The sequence below is a fragment of the Typopeltis vanoorti genome, chromosome 2, assembly GCF_054136105.1.
Source record: "Typopeltis vanoorti isolate ZY-2024b chromosome 2, IOZ_Tvanoo_1.0, whole genome shotgun sequence".
NCBI lineage: Eukaryota > Metazoa > Arthropoda > Arachnida > Uropygi > Thelyphonidae > Typopeltis > Typopeltis vanoorti.
In genome coordinates this window covers 77,509,690-77,535,241 of record NC_143550.1, presented here as the reverse complement: position 1 = coordinate 77,535,241, position 25,552 = coordinate 77,509,690, and the positions used below count along the sequence as shown (strand labels likewise).

The window sequence follows — 25,552 nt, the reverse complement described above, 5'->3', positions numbered from 1 at the left end:
ATATTGCTTTATTAATATAGGTTTCCTCAGAGACCAAAGTTGTGTGGGTCTTTGAATATTCGAAATCTCCAAATGGATATTAGGAGGGAAGTTATAATGGAAGATATATATATATATATGGACATAATACTCTGGGATAGTGCCCAAACTAACATCAGAGGAGGAGGAGTTCAGTGTACTTTCAACAACAATAATCTATCCCTCTAGAAAACAGATAGATTATTGTTGTTGAAAGTACACTGAACTCCTCCTCCTCTGATGTTAGTTTGGGCACTATCCCAGAGTATTATGTCCATATATATATATATCTTCCATTATAACTCAAGGGGATGGTAACCATAACATGATGTCATTAAGGTCATCCTGAGAGATATCTACAGCAGAAGGTAGGTAGATAGCATACTTCTGTGTTTGTATTAAGTGGGACTTTGCTGGAAGGGGTATGACTGCCCACGAGGATGACAACTTTTCCATGATCGGGTCCATTCCCTGTCCTTACAAATGATGGCTATATTTTGTTATGCTGGATTATCAATGAGCTCTAGGTATGTTTCCTGCAGGAAAAATATATTGGTTTATACTTTTACAGTTTTCAATGTTTTGACAGAATCTACGACAATTCCATTGTAGAAATATTTTCATTATTTATTTTTGGTGGAGTCACCCGGTCCGTGTGATTAGCCTAGTGGCTATGCGCTTCGCAACCATATGCCTGGGAAAGGAAGTGTCCTGGGTTTGATTCCCATTGCTGATGTGAGGAGCTTAAGAATCTTTCTCAGTCATAGCCAAGTTAGCTGGTCTTGGGGTTGGACACCTGGGTTTTTTCTCCCCAGTTATCTGGGGTTTTCCCTCCTGCAAGAAGGCAAACTGGCCCTGTGAACACACACAAATTACAGTCATGAATACTGCCCTTAGGGGATGCAGCAGAGGAGTGACGAAACGGCTGCATTAATTCGCCGTAAGCTCCCTCGCTGGGGGGGGGGCTCAACCCATCATAGGATGGATGAGAAGGATAGGATAGGAATCACCTGGCTGTTGATGTTGTGAGGTCTTATTTTCATTGGCATTTGATTTCTTTTTCATAAGAAAAATATCAAACTGGACTCCCTCTAGGACACTAAGTATATCAATTATTTTATCTTTTTGTGGTGAAACAGAGACATCCGTCCCATCTATCAACAAGTCTGTAGGCATACATTCCATTTTTTTTTTTTTTTTTTTTTGCTAGTGGATTCTCACATAATGGGAACCATTTTGGCATGTGATCTAAAGAAAGCCTATTTCAATTTTTCTTTTTGATACATTCTAAAGAGATAGCAAGCATATCATATTGTTTGAGGATAGTTGTGAGCAGGCAGGACCAACATACATGTTGCAACAGCATTTCCAGATGGTACTGTAGTTACCTCACCTAAAGACAAAGTTCCCTTCACTCGACCAAGGAATGCTCTCTCTGTGTCTCTTATAGTTTTCCACCAGAAAGAAATCCAAAGAATCCTTAATAAACTGAACACAAACAAGGCATCTGGTCTTCATGGTATCCCACCTATTGTGTTAAAAGCTTGTACCTCAGAACTAACACCTGTTCTGTATCACTTATGCAATTTATACTATTCACAACTGCCATCTACCCTACATCATGGAAACAGGTTCCACATCCAGCCCATTCCAAAGAAAGGTGATGAAAGTCAACCAATGAACTGCCAACCAATTGCTTTCACTTCTGTTATAGAGAAGATCATCAACATCTAATTCTTGACCTACCAACTAATCAGTGACCATCAGTATGAATTCCACCACTCACGATATACACCTGATCTTACAGTTTTCACCACCCACCATCTGGACTCAAGCTATGGAAAAATTTGGAGAAACTCATGTGGTTGCCCTTGACATCTCAGACATATGATCAGGTTTGGTACAGGGGACCCACTTAGCAAACTGGCATCCTATGGTCTCTCTCACACTCTGCAACTGAATCGCCAACTTTCTTGCTGGTCGCTCACTGCGTGTCAGTGAGTGAACTATAGCTACTGCAGCTGCCACAAAACTTGGCGTAATTTTTTTGCACAAGATCTACTTCACACCTTCACAGCTGCTAACACTATACAAAGCCCAATAGACAGTTTCCTCTCCTGATTTTTCCCATCAATGCAGAATACCACAGGGTTCCATACTTTCACCCAATATCTTCCTCTTGCATATAAATGACCTGCTCTCACAGACTTCCAGTCCTATCCATAGCTTAGCCACTGACAGCATATTCCATTCCTCCTTTTCATTCGACAAAGCTTGTAATGCTCAAGTATTAAATCTTCAAGTTCTATCATGACCAGTGGGCTGAACTCTGATCCCCTAGCTATATCCCAATGGGACAAGGACAACCTTGTAGACTTCAATGCCACCAAAAGTCAGTCTTGTAAAATCTCTCACAAGAAAGAGCTTCCATCTTTCCCCCTTACTTTCAACAATACCCAGATGTCCAAACACAATCAAATTTCCTTTCTTGGACTGACTTACGCCTCTTATCTTTCATGGCACAAACATATTTCAACTATAGCCACTGCAGCTGCCACAAAACTTGGTGTAATTTTTTTGCACAAGATGGTTCTACTTCACACCTTCACAGCTGCTAACTCTATACAAAGCCCAAATCTGCCCAACCATTGCTCCCATATTTGGGACAGTCCAAAATTCTAAGATTGCTCAATTCTATCCAGAAAAGGATAATCTGGCTAATTAACGATCCCTCTCCCAGATACCCAATTCAATCGCTCTCTCTCTCCCACAGATGTTCAGTTTCTGCCTTGTGATTCATTTACAGATACTTTCATGGATAGTGCACTACTGAATTGGCCACTATTATTTCTCTACTTTCCTCAAAAATCATTACAAGAGCCAATGCTAACCAACACCCTTTTACAGTCCACTTTAAAAATCACCAAACCAACTTCACTGCCTGCTCTTTCATTCTATCTATTTCTGTCCTTTGGGACAGTCTCCCCACTCTGCCTTTCCCAAAGAATACAATCTTCAGCTGTTCGAAAACAAAATGTAAACAGATTCCTCCTTTCTTCTTATCCTCATACCCATAAACACAGCACTAGTCTGCTTATAGGTCTAGTGACCTTTCATGTGATGTATATAAAAAAAAATACCACTAGATATTACTACATTTTATGATATACTGCTTCTCTGCCTCCTATTCTCTGTTTTTATTTTCTGACATGCTCGGGCATGGGCAGGGTGATCCCTCTCACAATCAGAGTATTTCAGTGTTTTGCTGTTACAGTCTTTGTTTTTCTAATATTTACTGGCACAGTTGGCATAGATGAAAGAGCCACGAGAGACAGTCTGAGAATGACCATACCTCTGACATTTAAAGTAGTGCAAAGGATTTGGGATGTAATGCCTAATTAGACAGCTGAGATATTCTGCTTTTAATGTTGGTGGTTTAGGTATATTGAATGTAATGATGATATACCTAGTGGGAACCAGGTAATCATCCTTACATGTGAGGAGTCTTCTCATGGCTATCACTCCTTGGTCTTTTAATCTGGAGTAGACCTCTTCATCTGGAACAGTGAAGAGGTCCCACTCTGATATTATTCTTTGAGAACAGTTCAGACCTTTGTGGGGAGTAACTGTAATTTTATTTCCTCAACAGAAATTGCACAAAGGAGGTGCACTGATTGTGCCTCTGTTGTTTCTATACAAATTTTTCCCGAACGGGGGTTTCTTGATCCTACTACTTCCTTCTGGATGTGGAAGGATGACATTTTTTTTTTTGCAAGTGGATGTTTGCCTGCTGGGTGCAATATAAAAAAGATTGGAACTGTTTATTAATGTCTCTGTTTTTTTTTTTGTTTGTTTGTTTGTTTCTAGAAGGTTTCTGGACATAGCTGGGACTTGATGAGGGCTCCTGATAAACTAGATGATGAAAATTATTCATACTCAAAGGGAGTCTGATTGAGCTCCTCACCAACCACAGGAACTACACATGGATGCCCACTCTCCAGTAAGCAAGCAAGCAATGACTGTACTGAAACACCAGAGCTACCTAGGATGCCAAACTGGCACCACAGCAAGCTTTGACCCACGTCTCCAGGAGACAGGTAAGAAGACTTATGCGACACCACTGATCCTTGAAGGCACACTCACTAACCAAATAATCCTAGCTGGGCTATCCAGGACTACCTGGATAGCATGACTGTTTAAATTCATAAACTTGATATCTAAACTGATATACCGGAACTTAAATATCAGCTCATCATGTATCACTTTGTCAGCGTATAGGACGTACCCCCTTTTTTGTACACATTTTTTAGGAAAAAAACTTTATCACTGAATATTATAATGAATTTACAGTATATCAAATATAAAGTAATAAGTAGGTCTACTTTCAACAAATACCTAATCTAACTAGGAAAGAGTACCCACCTTTTAATCGTCAAAACCCAGAAATTCATCTCCAGAGCTAAATGAAGAGACACTTGAAACCTTTTCTAAATCAGAATCTGAGTCCTCATACAACAAATTGTCCTCTATACCATCCAGTGCATTATTAATTCCACACTTCTTAAATGATTTAACCACTGTCTCAGTTTTCACAGCATCCCATGAAGCTTTGACCCACTCATAAACTTGGAAATGCTAGGCCCCTTCACTCTTTCTGATGGCAAAACCTCAAAATCTGAAGACTGCATCCAGCTGTTCCACTTCTCCTTCATAAGTCCCTTAAATGGTTTATTAATACAGACATCTAAAGGTTGAAGCTGACTAGTTAGACCTCCTGGAATTACAGCTAACTGAGTTTTCAATTCTTTGAGTTTATTTGTAACATTGTCTGTTCTGTGAGAATGAAACTGATCCCATACTAGCATGGCAGGCTTCTTCAACAGTTCATAACTTCATTCTTCCTCCATCCATCCAGCCTTTTGCGTGAACATGTACAAACATTCCTTTAAGCAGTTTTGCTTTGGGTAGCGTCTTCCTTTTAAAAATCAATAGTGGCGACAATTTTGTTCCATCAGCACAGAAGGATAAAACAACCGTGAAGGGAGTTTTTTCGTGCCCCAAAGTTTTAATAGTAACACTTTTAGTGGCCTTGGAATCTACAGTTTTGTTTGAGGGCACATCAAAAGTCATCGGAACCTCGTCCATGTTTCCTATTTGCGCCAGTTCAAAATTTTCTCATTTCTTTGTGTTAATGACGAATCGATGAAATTCAATCATTTTTTCTTCATGTTCAGCTGACATCTTTTGTGATATTTTTGTTTTAGTCTGCATACATAGCTGGTTTCTCTTCATGAATCTTGAACACCATGATGTTGATCCAGTAAAGTTGGTGATCCCTCTGTTAGTGGCTATCGCTTTCGCTTGATGAATAATCATTTTTGTAGACACTAAAAGTCCCGCTTTTCTGTGGTCTAAAATCCAAATATTCTGTTCTGGCCATTTTGCAGTTCCACTTTGTAGGTTATGTTTACTGTGAGTTGCATTTATTAAATCCTCTACCTGATTCTGCCAAGTTCTTATAATTTTCTCAGTTGGGTGGGTGGTCCGAAATGCCTCTCTGCAGCCCTGTTTCCATGTTCTTTAGCATACACAATCACACGTAGCTTGTATGCAATATTGTAACAATGCCGACGTGTTTCAGCCATAATTTGCCAAGAAATTTATAGAAAATTTAATGGCAGAAATTTATCAACGTTCACAACTGCGACAACAATTGGAAAGTTTAAACGTACAGGACACAGCTGTGATCATCGATGTCAGCGCATGCACATCCACTGAACTCTATGTCAGTGTTTCTCAAAGTGTGGTACGCATACCCCCGGGGGTACGTGAAAGGTCTTCAGGGGGTCCGTGGCAATTTTCGGCTATGCATCATTAACGCATGGAATAAAATTTAATGTATCCGTGAAGTTCGAGATCGTAAAACATTCCTATTGTATCACTGAATAAGGTACAGAGACATCTGCAGGCTGTGCAATACGTTTCTCAACAAACAGTGCAATTAGAGACAACTGGGATAAAAATAGCACTAACTAATGAATTGCATGTTCCCCCTCCCACAGAAAATGCTGTATAACGCAAGTAAAACCATACGTTGCCGGTGCAACACATGGTTTTGTTTGAGTGAACCTGTTAAAACGAAGAAATATATAGTGAATGTGTTTCAGATATTATATAAGGAATTTGGTTGAAGAGAATCAGCATTTCAACTCAACTGTCAGCTTGTCTTTGTCATTTAGTAGCACGATCTTTTGTTAATACCGCACCAACATATGAATGCGGATGTCTGAAGTTTGAGAAACACTGCTCTCACACACACACACTGTAAGGAAGCAATAAAGAAATTGCATAATAACTCGGAACAGAGAAAATTTCCAGAAATGAAAATAATAAAAAACTGAATATCGGCATATAAGACGCACCCTGTTTTTCAGACCTATTTTCTAAGGGAAAAAGTGCATCTTATACGCCGGCAAATACAGTAATTACTTAAAATAGCAGGTGATCGATGTAGTTCAGATTTGAGACTGCTGGCTCTGATCATGACCAAGCCAGCAACACTGCCTCCCACTAGGGAGAGTGAACATGTAAGTCTTGACTTAATAGGGTTGCCAAAAATAGAATTTTCAGTTAAGAAAGGGAATACAGGGCAGGTAGGCAGGTCATTATGACAATCTTAGGAAGCAGTTTGAAGTAGCAAAAGTGGCATAAAAATCTGTGAGAAAAGGATGTTAACAGTGCACAGGAGATGGTCAAGGAGTGTCTGAAGAATGTATCAGATTGTATAGCCAAGATGAGGAGGATAAATCAGAAGTTAGATGGATGAATAGTATCATTAAACATGAGCTGCTAAAAAAGAAAATGCTGTGAAAGGTATATAAAAAAGAGAGGTGCTTAGCAAGCTTGTAAGCAGTACAAGGCACAGGCAAAAAAAGGTGACCAGTATGGTAAAGAAGCCAAAATCAGATGAGAAGAAATAAGAAATTGGCTAAGCAGGCCAAAGGAGATCCCAAACAGTCATTTTGCTGTGTGGCATGTAAAGAGGAAAACAACTATGAAAGGGTAACTTTAATGAGTGCCGACTGAAATAGACAAAATGACAAAGTTAACTGAGTGACCACTTTGCAAAGGGATATCACTGAAGTGAAGAAACTGCTGTGATGGTGACTGATGCAGGAATAAAGGATGGTGAATTGGAAGTACTTAGGTTATTACAGAATCTCAATGCAAATATAGCCATGGGATTAGATGGGATATTAGCTTGCATTATAAGGATATTATGAGAATTGGCACTGCCTCTGATCAGGCTGTTTAAAATAGGCCTCTGTGTTGGTCAAGTCTCAAGGGAATGAAGGGCAAAATAGTTCTGCTGTATAAAGAAAGCCTCAAGGCTGAGGTAGCAAATTATAAGACAATCAGTATCTTGGAAGTTGTGGTAAAGATAATGGAAAAGTTAGACAAAAGATAGAATTTAAGAATGGATGGATAAGGATATAATACTCTATTGATACTCTATGGGAGGAGGAGACAGCATGACTCTGTGAAGGGTACATCATACCTTACAATTAACTCACTTTTTATAAAATAGACAGTTGAATTAGATAAAGGGAATGGCTACATTATGATACTGTTGGAGGCATTTGACAGAATATCACAAGGAACTCTTTTACACAAATTGGAACAATAGGAATGGCAATGAAGATAGTGATATTGATACGAGGTGGCTATGGATAGATAATAGATATTTAAGAGTGGTATACAGAGCAGAATTCAGTACAAAGTAGGTGACTAGTGGTGCCAAGTGTATTTCACTTGTACATACAGGGAATGATTTGAAGGGAAATATTCCATTGTTTGCTGATGAAGCAAAATTAGATATTGTAATAGTTTAAATTACAATAGTTTAAAGTGATGTAGATAGCTTGCAAGATGATTTAAATTATGCTGAAGAGTATGGGCATAAGATAATGGGTGCCAGATTAATGTAAAAAAAAAAAAAAAGGTGTCAAGTTATGCATTGTGAGTTTGATGGGCGAAAGGATCTATATAAGATGGATGGCTTGCATTTGAATGGTTACGGTGTAAGAAGACTTGAGAAAGTGTTGCTGAATGTAGTGGATGTGCAAATTCAGGGAAACTAGATTTGTTAAGGGGGGGGGAGTAGATATACAGTCCTTATGGAGGCAGTTGAATGTAAGAATGAATATAATATGCCAGAGCAAATAAGGACAACAAATCTGAGTGGGATAGTTAATATAAGGCATCAAGGTAGGGTTGGGGCTAATGGGGGTCTTAAATTCATGTACACTAATACTAGGAGTATTAGGAACAAGAAGGAAGAGTTTTTGGCCATGGTTGGCACTTCTAGACCACAGGTTATAGGTATTAGTGAAACATGGCTGACTGTAGATGATATAACTAGTGGGATTGAATGTGATGGGTATAGTGTGTTCAGGAATGACAGAGAGAATAAAATGGGGGGGAGGAGTATTGTTGATGATAGGTGATGAGCTCCAGCCAAGGAGAATAGAAGTTGAATTGCAGGATAGAGAAAAGAGCACATTTGAGGCCATTTGGTGTGAGATTGTGGCTAGCAGAACTAAATATACAATTGGTGGTGACAGTATGCACAAGCAAATAGAAGAAATTGGTGGAAGGAGGGTGATTATTATGGGAGATTTCAACTATGGTCACATTGATTGGAGTGAGGAGAGGACACACGGAAGGAAGGAACTGGATTTTATGCGGTTATTAAGGGATAACTATCTGCGACAGCATGTAATGGAAAATACTAGGGGTCAGAGAGTGCTTGACCTAGTAATTACATCTGAGGATTTGGCTGTAACAAATATGACCACATTGCCACCAATCGGTGAGAGTGATCATAGGGTCTTAACTTGGGAGGTGGCTAAAGGTGTAGAATTTTCAATTAAGACAGGGTACATGTGGAATTATCGGGCTGGAAAGTATGACAAGCTTAGGAGTTTGATTGGTTCAGTGCCATGGCATGTACAACTGCAAGGACTAGAAGTTGATAGTGCATGGGAGGTAGTTAAGAAATGCTTGCATGAAGCAATGGCTGACTGTATACCTAGAGTCCGAATAATAAATCAAGTAGGGGTTAAATGGATGAACAACACCATTAAGCTTGAGCTGCAAAAAAAGAAACAACTATGGAGGGAATTTAAGGAGAAGGGTGACCGGCAGGCACATGAACGGTATAAAGCGCAGGCCAGAAGGGTGACGAGTGTGGTAAGAAAAGCAAAAAAGGATTACGAAAGAACATTGGCCATGCAGGCTAAAGAGAATCCTAAACAGTTTTTTAGATATGTAGCAAGTAAAAGGAAAAATGTACATGGCAGATTGATTTTAAAGAATGCCGATGGTAGGGAGGTAACTGAATCAGTTGAGATAGTTGAGTTACTGAGTGAGCACTTTGCAAGAGTATATCATCCAGGTGGTGACATTGCAGAAACGAATAAACCAGTAGATTATACGGGAATTGTGGTTAATGAAGTGGAGGTGAGTAGTCTATTGCATAACCTCAATGTCAATACATCTGTGGGATTGGATGGTATACCAGCTCGTATTGTACGAGAAGCAGCTAAAGAATTGTCAGTACCCTTGACCATTTTGTTTAATTTGAGTCTCGGGTCTGGGTTAGTCCCGAGCGGGTGGAAAGAGGTGAAAATAGTTCCACTGCATAAAGAAGACTGCTGTTGTAAATTACCGACCGATTAGCATATCAGGAATCATTGTCAAGGTCTTAGAGAAATTAGTCAAGAAAAGAATACAGGATTGGATAGATGAAAATGGGATATTGTATGGGGGACAACATGGTTTTGTGAAGGGTAGATCATGCCTCAGTAACTTGCTCACGTTTTATAACACAGTGACGGCTGAACTGGATAGGGGTAATGGGTTTACAGTGATACTACTGGACCTTGCCAAGGCCTTTGATAGGATACCACATGGAACCCTAATCAGTAAACTGGAGCAGATGGGTATAGATATAGGGTTGGTGAGATGGATAGGAGGGTGGTTGAAGGATAGATATCAAAGAGTGGTTTATTCAGGAGTGGAGTCTAAAAGACGTCTTGTGACTAGTGGAGTGCCACAGGGCTCTGTTCTTGGACCACTGCTTTCAATTTGTTCATCAATGATATTGGAAAGGATCTGAGAGGAAGTGTTCACTTGTTTGCTGATGATGCAAAGTTGGGTAGAGCAATTGTGAGTGCACAGGATGTCAAAATTTTACAGGATGATTTGGATAGTTTGGAAGACTGGGCTAGGAAAAATGGATGTCAATTTAATGTGGCAAAGTGTAAGGTTATGCACTTTGGGGTGAAAAGAATAGCAGCAGTATATCGCATTGGTGGAACCATACTCCAGGAGATTGATGAGGCCAGGGATTTGGGAGTGTTGGTGGATAGGGAGTTAAAGTTTAGGGGGCACATTGCAAAAGTAACTAAAACAGCTCACCAAATCACTTGGCTTCTGAAAAATACTTTAACATGCAGAGACGAACAAGTTGTTGTTCCTCTGTATCGAGCCTTGATAAGACCCCATTTGGACTTCTGTGCCCAGTTATGGGCACCAGGGTTTCTTCGTGATGGGGAGGAAGTGGAGAGGGTCCAGAGACGAGTGACCAAGATGATAGCAGGTCTGTGGAATGAACCTTATGAGAATAGGTTGAAGATTTGTGGGTTGCAGAAATTGGACGATAGGCGAAGGAGGGGTGATATGATTGAGACATTCAAATTACTGAAGGGTTTTTATAAGATTGATCCAGAAGATATTTTTGAAAATATGACTGGTGGTGGGAGGACTAGGGGCCATGCATGGAAGCTAGGCAAGAGCGTGGTTGACAAGGGTGTTAGAGCTAGGTTCTTTACTTGGAGAGTGGTGAATGAGTGGAATAAGCTTCCAGAGTCTGTTGTGGGTGCTACGACCGTGAATGAGTTCAAGGCAAGGTATGATAGATACTGTGTGAATGTTGAATAGTTGTTCTTGACATGATGTTAGGGCCTCCCTCGATGAGTCTGTCGACTCCTTGGAGTTTCCCGGAACAATAATAATAATAATAATAATAATAATAATAATAATAATTTTGGGATGAAAAGATTACACGCTGTGTACTATACTGATGGAACTATACTTCAGGAAAGTGATGAAGCTAGGAATTTAGGGGTGCTGGTGGATAGGGAGTAGAAGTTCTAAGGACATACATCAAAGGTGGCCAAGACAACTCAATAAGGAATATACACTCAGGTCTCTTTTTATGCGGATTTGAAGTTATGCGGTATAGTACGCCCATAGATACGAGATTTTTCGATACTTCTGTGCATGTCAACAGAAGGAGAATGCATTCCGATAATAGGGTAATCCAGCGTTTCCCAAACTTTTCGTACAACGGAACACTTCACAAATCCTGAAATTTTCATGGAACACCTTGGTTATTTTGTAATATATTAATTAATAATTATTGTTAATTTAGCTGATTTATTATTATTAATTAATCATTCATTAATTAAACATCAAATAAACAAACATTATTAAATTAATTTGTGCTGATTTTTATTGACATCCCATTCTGATCACCAAAAATTTATAATATTATAAGTACTTATGAGTGAATGCAGACTTTTTCTCCTGTGTGCTGGTAGTTTTCCCCTCCTTTTGTACATCCTGGAGATCACTTTATAATCACTTATTGCTTAACAACAAAATTAAAAGAAGTCCCTTGTCTCTTATTCATATTAAAATTTAAATCTGTTAGCCTATTACTTTTAAAAAAGCATGGCACTATGGTTTCGAAACAAGCGCTTTCACCCTACAATACGAACTTGTGAAGAAAGTATTCAATATTACTAAATCTGAGAACTGCATATAGACTACCTTCATCTTCAATTTCAGTGGAAAAATTTTCTTCATACTTCCTTGCTGATTGGTCACTAACATTTGCAACACAGATGTTATTTCGTTCAGTTTTGAGAACAGAGGATATGCTGCATGTTGTTGTAATCGGCTTGCAGGCAATTTTTACGACAGGTCATAAACAGCAGTATTCTCTTTCCCGAATGTTGAAAGGTTTCAATGTGTAAAAATTAACGATAATTCATGAATACTTCCATGTTTAAAAATACATGGCTTGGTCACTAAGATTTGCTACACAGATGTTATTTAGACGTTCTGGGTCTGAGCTTTTCGACATATTCATGAATGTTATTCTCCTCAGAATATTTCCACTGTAACATATTTATTCATGAAAAATGCTTGGAAAACTAAAATGACAAATTCCAAGAGAACTTCTCGTGGAACACAGTTTGGGAAGCCGTGGAGTAATCAATCCATATTGTGGAATGAGTTGTTTATTATTAAATGGTTGTAAATTAACTTCTCTTTTATGATCAGAGTAGTTTATAAAGTGGTAACTATTTTGCTTGTATAACAGTTGGAAAATTTTACCTATAAAGCACGTGATTTCGCATGTTGTTGACCAATTTGTTCATCGCTGTTGTACATAATGAACAGCACGTTGCAGCACATTCTGCATAACGTGAAAGTGGTGAGTGTTCGTGAAGTTTAACTTTGCATATGAGTAAGTGTTTGACTTTTTATTATCGAAAGTCTAAATTTTGTTATTTGTTATTTTAAAGATTTAATTTGGTCCAATGGAGAAAAAAAAGCACCAAAGAAAAGAAATTTCTTTGGAAATGAAAATTGCAATTTTAGATTGCTTAGCAAAAGGAGAGGGATCTACGGTGATTGATAAACATTTTAATTTAAGCGAATCTACTATAAGAGCAATTAAAAAGAATGAAGCTGCAATAAGAAAATCTGTCATTTCTGGCACAAAACTAAGTGCCAAATTGTCATCGTACTCAAGAGATGTTTTATTAGAAACACGGAACGAGCGCTCGTAATTTGGATTGAAGAATTAACTCAAAGAAGAATTCCTATAAGTGCTTATTTAATTAAACAAAAAGCTCTTCAGTTTTATGAACAGATAAAGCAACTGGAGCCATCTACTTCCGCTTTCCAGGCTGATAAAGAAGTTTCGGCTAGCAAAGGTTGGCTAACCTGGTTTTTAAAAAGGAATGCACTTCATAATATGAAGATTACACACAAGGTTGCAGCAGCAGATGAAGCAGCAGCCAAAAATTTTCAAGAGAAGTTAGCCAAAATTATTGAAGATTGTGGATGTTATCCCGATCAAGTGTTTAACGCTGACGAAACAGGATTGTTATGGAAGAAATTGCCTAGTCGAACTTTTTCCGCAAAGTCGGAGAAAAAAGCAAGTTTAAAGCAAGCAAAGATCGATTAATGTTGTTACTTTGTAGCAATGCATCAGGAGATCGAATGCTGAAACCCCCTCCTAGTAAATCGATTTCTAAGACCACGTGCTCTAAAAGGCAAAGATCTAAAACAGCTGCCGGCATTGGATGGCTAATACAAAGGCCTGGGCAACAACTGCTATATTTACTGAATGGTTCAATAATTGCTTTGTAACAGAAGTGGAAACATATATGAAGCAAAAAGCTCTCGATTTTAAAGTTTTATTAATTGTTGACAATGCACCAAGTCATCCGCATTTAGAACATCCAAATGTGCAGGTAGTGTTTTTTCCACCCAATACAACAAGCATTATTCAGCCATCAGATCAAGGCATAATTGCTACTTTTAAAAAATATTACAATAAATCACACTTTTCAATTTATATTGGATAAACTAGAAAATGAATCATTAACAGTGACTGACATTTGGAAAAAATTTTCCATTTTGGACTGCTTCAATCATGTTGCATCTGCTATCGCCGAAATAAGACCACAAACTTTAAATGCTTGCTAGAAAGCAGCTTGGCCTGGATGTGTTGTAAACGTGCAACTATGCAAACATCTACATTACCAGCTGAAATCATTACTTTGGCACATGAAATTAGTGGGGAAGGTTTTGATACATTTAGCCAGAATGATGTAGACTAATTGCTTGTGGATAATGCCTTAAGTGATGATGATGATATTATTGGATATTGATTAACTTTAGATATCGAAGATCCAGAAAACGATAGTGAAGCGGAAGAAAAACCTGTCCCCCTCACTGCAAATATAATTCGTGAAGGTCTTGAACTGTGCAATAAATTGGAAAATCATTTTCTTGTTAATGACACAAATTCTGAACGAGCCTTTAAATTCCAATGTGAGCTGGAGAACTGTATGTCTGGATATCGCGAGCTGTATAAAATATTAGTGAAATCAGCATCACAAAGCTTAATCACTGATTACATTGTCAGAAGAAAAAAATCCGCACAGAACGAGGGTGAAGCTATTCTGTTTGTGAAGAACCATTGCCTTTACCATACAGATCTGATGCACTGACTATCTCTTCTGGTGATGAAAGTGATTTTGTACCAGTTCGAAAACGTTGCCGAATATTGTCTAATAGCGATGATAATTCTAATGACAAAATGTAACAAAAAAAGTTACTTTTCAATAAAATTAAATGAATAAAGCTTTAAAAACAAACTTAGGCATTCTTATTTTCCTGAATTTTCATAAACTTTTCAGATTTTTTTAAAATCTGAAAACAAGACTAAGAATCTCCAAATGCTACATATGGTCTACATTATTATATGAAGTAGAGACATGGACACTCTCCAATCTGAGTGTGATAAAACTGGAAGCCTTTGAAATGTGGATGCTACAAAGAATTATGAGAATATCAAGGAAAGACAAAAAGTCAAATGAAGAGGTACTAGAGATGGCAGGCATAAACAGGAGCCTGATGAAAGAAATTAAAAAGAGAAAAGTCAGATATTTTGGACATATTCTGAGATATAACTGCCTACAAAGGACACTTCTTGAAGGAACTGTCGAGGGAAAGAGAAGGGGAGGAAGACAACGACTGGAGTGGATGAAAAATATAGAAGACTGGACCTATCTCTCATATGAGGAATGCAGCAGAGAGGCGCAGAATAGGACATGGTGGAGACACATGGTAGTCAATCTCTTGGAGGGAGAAGACACCTGACAGGACAGGTTTATTTTAATTCATTGCTTCGGTTTTATGTGGTTTTAGAAAATTATGGAACGTATCCCTAATTTTTCAACGTAAGTTAGGCCTTTATTGTGCGATTTTTTATATGCGGTTTTCTGTGGAACGTATCTACCGCATAAAAAGAGACCCGAGTGTACTTGGTTATTGAAAACCACACTTACAAGCTGAGATTAGGATGTTGCCATTCCTCTTTATAAGGCTTTGATGTGGCACATCAGGATTACTGTTCACATGTTCAGCACCTAGATTACTTGGTGATAATGAAATAGTGAAGAAGAACCATCTAGAGATAAGTGATAGGATGGTGATGGTCTGTGGAATGCTCCCTACAGTGGCAGATTGAGAGTTGCAGAGGTTCAACAGTAAGCAGAAATGTTTAAGCTATTAAAAGGGTTTTTACAGGTACAGCAAAGTGAGGACTAGATTTTTTACTTGGAAAGTGGCAAATAAGTAGAATGAGTCATCGGAGTCTGTGGTGAGTGGATAGTGTAGGTAGCAATGAGTCAGGAAACTTCATATTTGTGATATACAAAAATAAATCTTTGTGGCACACATTTTAAAAATCTGTATCAAAACTCGAAAAGGAAGATGACATTAACATATTTATTGCTCACTATGGCAGAACAGTAACATGTAACTAAAACTACAAGCATGATTTAACAATAAATTCTAAGATATAGACTTGCAAGTTTTGATAAATAATTTTGAAATTTTATTCACTAACATCACTTCTTTTTAAATGAAAAATGAATGAATTTAAATCTTTTAAAAATAACTAAACAATGAATTACTTTCAAGGCAAGCTTTCAAAAGTAGCATGAAAATATTCCATACACATTTTTCAATAAAAAGGTAGGACCTGAATTTGAAAAAGATTTCAATTATTCTATTCATAAAATTATTTCTATGACATTTCTAAAAGAACTTAAAATTAAATTAAATCTAAATTTAAACTTCGCATAATTTGCTTACAAATTGACTTTCATTATGGGTCTCTCCTGAACATGAAGAACTACTATCTTATGGTTTGTCATCTATCTTTTGCAAATAAGTCTTAAGTTTCCTTTCTGATTATCCATTACAAGTCACAATGGACAGCCTCCTGCCTCAGATTTCCTCAATGTAGTTGGCAAACTAAGGTGAAGAATTTTCACCTGCTCTTTTCCTACTGTATGTAAATGATTTTCTCAATAAATAAATCCTAATTCTACAAATCCTATTCATAACTGCTGACAACAGTACATTTTCTTCTTCTTCTTCATCATTTGAGAAACTTTGCAGTGCATAATCAATCAGCGAGACTAAGAACTTTGATGCTACCAAAAGCACAGGTCTTATTTCTCAAAAGAATGAACTCACTGCATTTTCCATGCACTTCTGATATTACCCAATTTCCAAATATGATTAGATGTCTCTTCTCAGGTTGACTTATATTTCTGCCTTTTCCTAGCACGAACACAACTCAGCCATGGCTACTTCAACTTCTGAAAAACTAGATATACTTTTCTGCTAAAGACTATTAAACTTACTCTCAGCTGTCAGAAAAATGCTCCCTAAAAATGCTTGATGTTATCTAGAAAACAAGCCAATTAATTGATGACTCTCCCTCTCACAATTTCATTCCAATTACTCTATCAAAGATGCTTGGTTTCTGTTTTATGCTTGTCTAAAAGTATTTTGATGTCAATGTTCTGCTGAAGTGACCACCATAATTCTCCCATTCTTTTTTTGTGATTACAAGAAGAATGGAAGAAAGCATTTGCCAATCGATAACCACTGAGTGTTTGGGCCTTAAATCTACCAAATAAATTGATTTCTTCTCATTCACTCCATTCACCTCAATTAATTTGGAGCATTCTCCCACATTCAAATGCTCAGGAACCACATTAACAGATACCTTCTTAACCTCATGCCCATGCAATACTGATATGCTACAGTTTTGAAATCTTTTGTGAGTAGGTTTGTAAATTTTATATAAGACTGCACATTGCTATAATATTTCATTTTTGTTTACTGAAAATGTTAGACAATTCTCCTGAATTCATAAAATTTAAAAAATTACTAAACTGCACGAAGCCTTTTATGTATATCACAAAATCTTCAATTAAAAACATACTCATATAGAGAACCTGTAAATATCATTACATATTTTGACATGTCTGTGTGTGTGCGCACGCGCGCACACACAGAGCTCAATACATAAGGCTCGATAGCTTGATAAATTATGCTCACCCACTTGCCCATGGCAAGTTGATTTTGCCAACTGTAAGTAGCTGAAGAATAGATAAATAGAATTTTTTTTAATTAAAAAAAATTAATAAAGTCATGTCGAGATCCAGTGCCACTGATCAATTTGTCGGACTCCTATTGACTTATTGAGATTTTATTATCATTAAAAAATGACGGGAGGGTCTTGGGTGAGTGGGATTTTGCATAATTTGTCAATCCCCATATGTAAGTGTGAGCGTGCACGTGCGTGCATGCGCACACACACAGAGAGAACTTATAAGGAAATTGTGTGTGTACCCATCTTTGTAAACTCACTGGAAACATTGAAGCATTAAGTGGATATTCTTTTATAATATCCAAAATAAATATCAACTGTGCTTTTATTTATGTGAATCCCCTCCCATGAAAAGTTGAAAACTTACAGTACCTTAGTACCATGAGCACATTAAAGGTTACATGATCTGGTGCAATACTTGTTATAGAGACACTTTTTTAATCTGCTTTAAGCCTCCAATAACAAAGTTAGTATTTCTCACAGTGAGCACTGAAATTCATTTAACACCTACAGATACGAGGGTGGTCTGAAAGGTTCTTGGCCTTGACACAGAAGGCAACACTATCGACAAGATTTTTTTTTCTAAGTAGGTACTTCTGTCATAAGCAGCCATATGAAATTGTAAGTCATTCAATCAAGCAGTTTGTTTTATACAGCTGTTTAAAGCAAAAGCATTGTCTATATCCCTTAAAATGGATAATGAGTATCATGCGGTTATGAAATTCTTTGTAAAAGAAGGTTTAACACCAAAAGAAATTCATTCGAAGTTCAGAAAAGTTTACACACTCTTCTCCTTCGTTTTCAACAATTAAGAAACGGGCTGCCAAATTTAAATGTTACTGTACCAGCCTTGAAGATGATCCATGTGAAAGACGTCCAAAAAGTGTAACAATACCAGAAATCATTGATCAAGTGCATGATATGGTATTGGAACCGATGAGTTAAAGTGCATGAAATTGCTGAGACTATAGGCATTTCAAAAGAACATGTAGGATATATTTTGCATGAAGAACTGCAAATGAAAAAGCTTTGCGCAAAAAGGGTGGCATTCTCATGCACAGCAAATGAAAAACACACTCGCATGAAAATCTCCGAACAGTGCTTGGAGCATTTTAACAAGAATAAAACTGATTTTGTGCATCAATTTATTACTATGGATAAGACTTGGACTCACGATTACACACCAAAATCCAAACAGCAGCAGTCAAAACAGTGGACAGAAGCCAAAGAAGACAAAGTTGATTCCATCAGCAGGAAAGGTCATGGGCATTGGTGTTTTGGGATGCTAAAGGCATTTTGTTTATTAATTATCTTGAAAAGGGTAAAACAAAAACAATAAAGAAAAAATTTATGAGAAAGGACCTGGTTTGCAGAAGAAAAAAATCACCTTTCATCAGGACAACACACTTGCCCACAAAGGTATTTTGGCAATGGGAAAATTAAGGAATCTGCACTATGAATTGTTGGAACATCCACCCTATTCCCCAGATTTGCTCCCTCTGACTTCTATCTCTTCCCAAAACTAAAACTCTTCCTCGCTGGTCAGAATTTTTCTTCCAATCAAGAAGTGTTTGCAGCTGTAGATGGGGATTTTGCAGATCTTACTGAGAACCACTACAGGGACAGAATAATGGAGGTGGAGCATCGCTGAAATAAATGTATTAGTCTTAAGTGAGATTGTGTTGAAAAATAAAAATAATTTTGAAATTATAAATTTGTTTTTTCATTGTTAGGCCGAGAACCTTTCAAACTATCCTTGTATTCCCAAATATCCTACCCATGAATTTGAACCCGTAGCCTGTTGGTCAGAGTGGGAATGCTATTCCTTAACAAATATCATGCAAATACAGTACAAATGAATCACATGAAATTACCATAACAGACATGTACAGCCGATTGTCTTTCACTATTTTTGAGATAACAGGTGAACAGCCAAAACAAGAGATATTCTTTCCTGATGTCTAATTAGCAACTTAATAGCTATTTGTCCAACACATAGTTGGACAAATAGCTTTCATAGTTGATTGAAATTGAGATCTAAAATTCACATTAGAAGGCTGTGACAATTATTAAACAAGACTTACTTTGATTTTTTTTCAGATGGTAATCACACACACACATATGAACTCTCCATCTACAGCTGATCTCTTAGCCATCACCAGCTGCATTTGGACATAAGTCATAGAAGGGTTTGGAGAAACTTAAGTTACTCGTCGACATATCTAAAGCATTAAGTCAGGTTTGACAAAGAGACCTTGAAAAGTGAACTAGCCCAGGCCTGAGTACTTTCATTTGCTTACCTTCTGCATGCAAGTGATCTCTCACTGACCACAATTCCTGTCCATGGCTTTAAGGATGATGGTATATTCCATTCCAATGCTTTTAACAAACCTTGTAGTACAAAATAATTCGAAACTTGAAGATCTTCCATAACCAATGCCTTAACCTCTGATCTCCTTGCTGTTCTACTTGAATGCTATACAATTCTGTCTTATTTCCCACAAGAAAGCTGTACCTTTACTTACTCTTACTTTAGATAATATCCAAATGAGGAGATTTCTCTTCTTCAGCTGACTTATACCTCTAGTCGTCCCTGGTACAAACACATCTCAGTTAGAACCTTTTCATTCTCCAAAATGGTAAGCATACTTTCCTGCTCAAAACTACCTCTCGTCAGTGAAACTGTTATCATTATATAAATTGCAGATCTGTACAACCTTGGAATACTGTTCACACATCTGTAATACTGCACTTACAACTTCTTTAAGAATGCCTAATGCTATCCAAAAGAGATCAGTCCAATTAACTGATAATCCTTGTCACAATTCAACCAAATCAATCTCTCTCTCTTAGGTATATTTATGGATAACGTTCTGCTGAACTGTCCATCTTCATTCCTCCACTTTCTTCCTCTTGCATACTACATCTGTTCTTTGAACAGACTCCCACACACTCTGCCTTCTTCAAAGACTACCTCCAGTTGTTAAAGCAATGTCAACACGTTCCTTTTGTTCCCCCCCCCCTCCTTAACCTTTGTCCATACATAGCACTGATAATATATTTTGCAACCTTTCATGTACCGGTGCGATAAAACCCACACCTCTAAAGGGAATAGGTGCAAGTCTAACTTTTGGAAATCAATAGGCTATTAGTCTCCATAATTGGCTGTCACTAACAGCTGAGCTCTCAATGATTTTCAAGGCATCAACAGGAGAGCATGACAGCTTCCGCTATCTCATTATCTTAAATACTGATGTTTGTAATGCTGTCTGAAATAGCCAAGTTCTGCAGACAATGTTTTTGAGATGTGGAGAAAAAAACCTGCCTTACCAGAAGAAAATCCCTATATCCCCTTGCTAGAGATTTAATGTCAGGAATCCTCTCAAAAGTTCTAGTTAGTGACTAGAATCAAACCTATAACAGTTTTTCTTCTGATACCAGAAACACTGCCACATGGTTACATAAGTACTATATTTACCATTTATATACTGCTCATATTACAAGCCTTGAGGAAAATAAAACTTTTATACCTAGTTATCAATCGCTGATTCCTTTATATTTCTGCAAGTAACAGCAAATTCTTAATGTAAACGCTATAAAGTAAATTATTACAATTTACAGAAAATTCATGTGGAGATTACATAGGTTTGCTGGTCATAAAACAATATACTATACTTAACTTTCTGAGTGGCTCGTTTGTGCATAAGCAATTGGTCAGAACAACAACTATTTAGATGGTATACATCTTGGCTTGTGCATTTTTTAAAGATTTTTTTAAAATAAAAGGCCATAATAAGCACAATAAATATTAACATCTTCATGGAAATTTATCAAATTGTCACAAAGTTAGCATGTTGAAAGCTATCTCTTGCTCCCTTTCTTTCACATGTACGCAGTGTGCACGTAGCTGTAACAACTAATATAAAAAACTGTATGCTTTGACATAATTATTTAATCACTTAACTTTTACTTACTGCCTGTAATAATTATGCTCTACTCTGAGTGGCTGACATAGAGTTGGAACACCAGCTGCACAACGCTGGTGAAATCGATAACCACATGTTTGACACCGGAATCCATGGAAAAGGAGTCTCCGACAACACTCACAAAATGCTAAAGTGAAGAATGTCTTGCGTACCTAAATTCGAAAATTCCTCATCAAAAACAACAACAACTCAGAATCATATGAGTATGAAAGTGAAATTTGGTACAATGATATACAGAAAACTAGTGAGCAACAGAAAAATCTTATGAAATGTACCTCGATTCATTTAAATTTAGATTAGCAGATGTTTACTTGCATTTGGTTGCCTTTGTTTTGGATGACTGCATTTTATTATGCACATAGAAAATGCTACAAAAAATTAACTTTTCTTTTTAAAATAAAAGTGTTTGTCCAACTATTGTTATTTTATACAACAAGGTTTTATCAAACATAATACATCAATTCTATTGTTACAATCTTCCATTCTTCAATTAATAAACAAGTTTTTGACTCAAAACATCACATGAAATTATAATTTATTACACTACTGATACTTGTTAGATCAATCAACAGCCCAAAAAATAAACAAACAAATAAATAATAATAAAAAAATGCATGATCTGTCACTCCAAACACAAGGCATTAACAAGTATACTCAATGGACAAAACATTATACTACCTAACAGCATGTCGATCCTCTAGCACGATTAACATCCTGTACTCTCTGAGGCATTGATTCCACCAGTTGCTGGAGGTAATTCCAGCCATGCATTTTGCAGCATTGTCCACATGGCATTAGATGTCATTGTACCTTAGATGTCAGCATGCCAGAGAGATTCAATTGGATTTAAATCCGGGGGACCTTAGCAGAACCACTGGATGGTATGGTATGCATGGTATATCATACCATTTGCTTGCTGATGCTGCTTGAACCTATGACATTGAAACTGGATGTGATTTGTGGTTGTGTTGGTCTCGTACAGACCAACCACCATTATCTTGCAGTTAGTCTGTACGAGCCTGGACAGTCTGCATCAACCCCAGTCATCAATGGTGTGTGTGGTCAACCACCACTTGCTCGCTGGTACATCTGTTGATGGAATACTCACAATACACCTTTGATACAGTTGTCCTCAAGAATTCTAGGATTCTTATCACTTGGGCGACAATATGTCGTTCAGTGATATGGGATATGGATGATGGGAAGTTCAACTTCCCATCATCCATATCCCAAATGTTTTGTCAACTGAGTGTAATTTCTGTATAATGGACCAAGAATGAACATCCTGTCATTGAGAATGTCTATGGCAGAATTTAAAGTAGTCTACAGCTCTTTAATTGCAGTTGACATTATCTTTTCTGAAGATCCCAATACAACAAACTTATGGGACTTTAAATGAATTTTACAAATATATATATATATATATATATATATATATATATATATATATATATATATATATGAGCCTGTGCAGCTCAGTGGATATGGCGTTTGCACACCACGGCGCTTGACCGCATGAAGGAAGACTTGGTTTCGAGTCTAGTCGGCGACTAGAGGAAATTTTTCTAAGCCTTTTTTCGACCGGTTCCCGAGTTAGTCAATCTCTAGCACGGGCAAGCGGGTTTTTCCTCCCGGAAACTGGTTTTTCGTCCCATAAACTCAAGAAAATCGACCGTAGAACCCACATTATTTCAGACATTAAATATATTGTGTTAGGGTTAGGGACCACGAGATGGCAGCACATTTGAGTCGTCTCTCTTCACTGTGAACCGCTTAATTAGTGATAGCCTTGGGCCATCTATCTCTGATTGGTACCAGTGGAGATTGAACTGCGCACTCAGTCTCCAAAAGTTAGATAGGGCTAAATGGCCTCGCCTACTCCCGTATACGGGAATAAAAAGGCGTTAGTTGATTTTTATATATATATATATATATATATATATATATATATATCATGACTCAGCTCAAAAATCCCCATTTTGCTAAATGGTATTAACATTGAATATGTTCATGAGTATATCCATCCATAGAAATACAGTCCAGAATAGTCAAAGCATGGAAAAATTACTGGAGAATGAGTCTGTGGATGAAGGATGGCTTGCTCATCTCTTCTAAAAATGCTGATGAATTCCATATGTTGTCCCCATTGACATATTGTGTTCAAATGTGGTACGTGAGAAAAAGCAGAAAAATTAGATGGTGCCATCAAAGAGCAATGAAAAACATTTGGGAAATTAAAACAGACTGGTCATTAACCAGATGACAGTTGAACAGCCCTTACTACAGTTTGGAGTCTCAGAGAGAGATTATTATTATTATTATTATTATTATTATTCAGGCCTCATGGAGTCAAAAGACTCATCATGGGAGGTCCTTCCTAAGAACATAAAGTCTGTCAAGACTCATCGAGGGGGGTCCCCCCCTAAGAAATACAAAGTCTATCATACCACTCTTTAAACTCATTGACCGTTCTCGCTCCCTCCCACCCTTTACATGGAGGGTGGTTCAACCACCCTCCATGCAAAGAAACCACTCCTTACCCTCTAGCTCACAGTTTCCTTTCGTAACTTCTAGGGATGGTCTCTTGTCATCACTCCTTCCTGCTGTTCAACCAAGCAAAAGAACTCCCCAGTGTCAACCCTGTAACCACCTCTGAACAGTTTAAAAGTCTCAATCATATCACCTCTCCTTCTTCTATCCACCAAACTCTGCAGTCCACATTCCCTCAGCCGATCCTCATAACTATCCTTGTACAGTCCTGAAACCATCTTTGTCATCTGTCTTTGTATCCTTTCCACAGTTAATTTATCCCCTTCAAATCCTGGGGACCAAATTTGAGAACAATAGTCTAAGTGTGGTCTGATCAGAGACTTATACAACGGAATGATAACCCTCTTATCTTTGCAGGTCAGTGTCCTTCTCATAATTGCAGCAATCCTCTGTGTTACCTTTACCACCTTTGCAATATGTCTCCTAAACTTCAGGTTTCTATCAATCACCAACCCCAGATCTCTTGTCTCCCCTACTTCCTCCAGTATAACTCCTCCCATAGAGTATGCAGCATCTCATCGATGTTTCCCAAACCTCAAGACCTTACATTTTGCTGCATTAAACTGACACCCCCATTCATTTGCCAATCTATTTAGCTTATTTAAGTCCTCTTGCAGGGCTACCACTGCCAGATGGCAAGAGATTCATATGATCACAGAGAAGTTAGATCATAGGAATTGGAAAACAACTGGATAAGTATGGGCCATGAGAGAGGAGAGCTAAGAAAGTCTGGAGAGGTCTTTGTCCAGCAATGGAATGCTACAGACTGAGAACTGTTGGACTGAAAGTGGTCATAAAAATAAGAATTAAGATTTAAGTATTGAAATGTTAGAGTTACCTGAAGGGGTGCTTAAGAGTCAAAGCTGTATAACTGAGAGGAAACCTCCACATAGCCTTTAAAGGAATGCAGAAAACCGACCAGGGCTTCTGACCTAATGTCCTATCCTCACCTTCACGTGGTGCACCCTGTGGGGTATCTACCTGGATAATGAACGAACGAGGATGGGCTGGCAATTTGGGATTTAGCCGACTAAATTGTATTCTTATTGGCTAAAACCAATATACAAAATGATGGTACAACATGACAAAATTTCATGCCGGCTGGGCCGTCACCCGGTTAAACAAGGCCCCCGTTGTTTTCGCCAGGGAACCAGGGTGAACAGCAAAAAGTCAGCTACTGAAACAAATCTGAAAGCACAACCCAACTCAACATCACCAGAGTTAAAGATCGGTACTATCAACATAAGAAGCCTGAATGGCAAAGAAACGAAGCTAGCTGAGGAATTAGATAAGTACCAGATCGACATAATAGGGGTGACTGAAACAAAAAAGACAAAAACTGATGAGATCTTTCTGAGTAATAAATACAAAATATTATATTCAGGCAATGACAATTGAGGAAAAGAAGGAGTAGCCATAGTATTCAACACAAAATATGAGGTTAATCTTCTTGAATGGCAGTCAGTCTCAAGTAGAGTAATGTGGGCAAATATGAGAATGGGGAACTGGACAATGAGACTTATTTGTGCCTATGGTCCCACAGAACGCTCTACTAAGGTAGAAGTGAAGGAATTTTTGGAGGCTATAGAGAAAGATACTGACACAATGAAAAAGGAAAAGTTGATCCTTGTTCAGGATCTAAATAGCAGAGTAGGAA

The 25,552-nt window shown here is 37.7% G+C and overlaps 1 protein-coding gene across 1 annotated transcript in view; it reads right to left on the bottom strand.

Moving 5' to 3' along the window:
• Nucleotides 1-25,552, bottom strand: part of LOC150109194 (serine/threonine-protein kinase A-Raf-like) — a 344,481-nt gene that overhangs the window by 167,251 nt on the left and 151,678 nt on the right. The window contains exon 7 of the mRNA XM_090411929.1: nucleotides 21,334-21,497. Coding sequence (XP_090268055.1) covers nucleotides 21,334-21,497 — 164 coding nt within the window. The remainder of the gene's footprint in view (nucleotides 1-21,333; nucleotides 21,498-25,552) is intronic.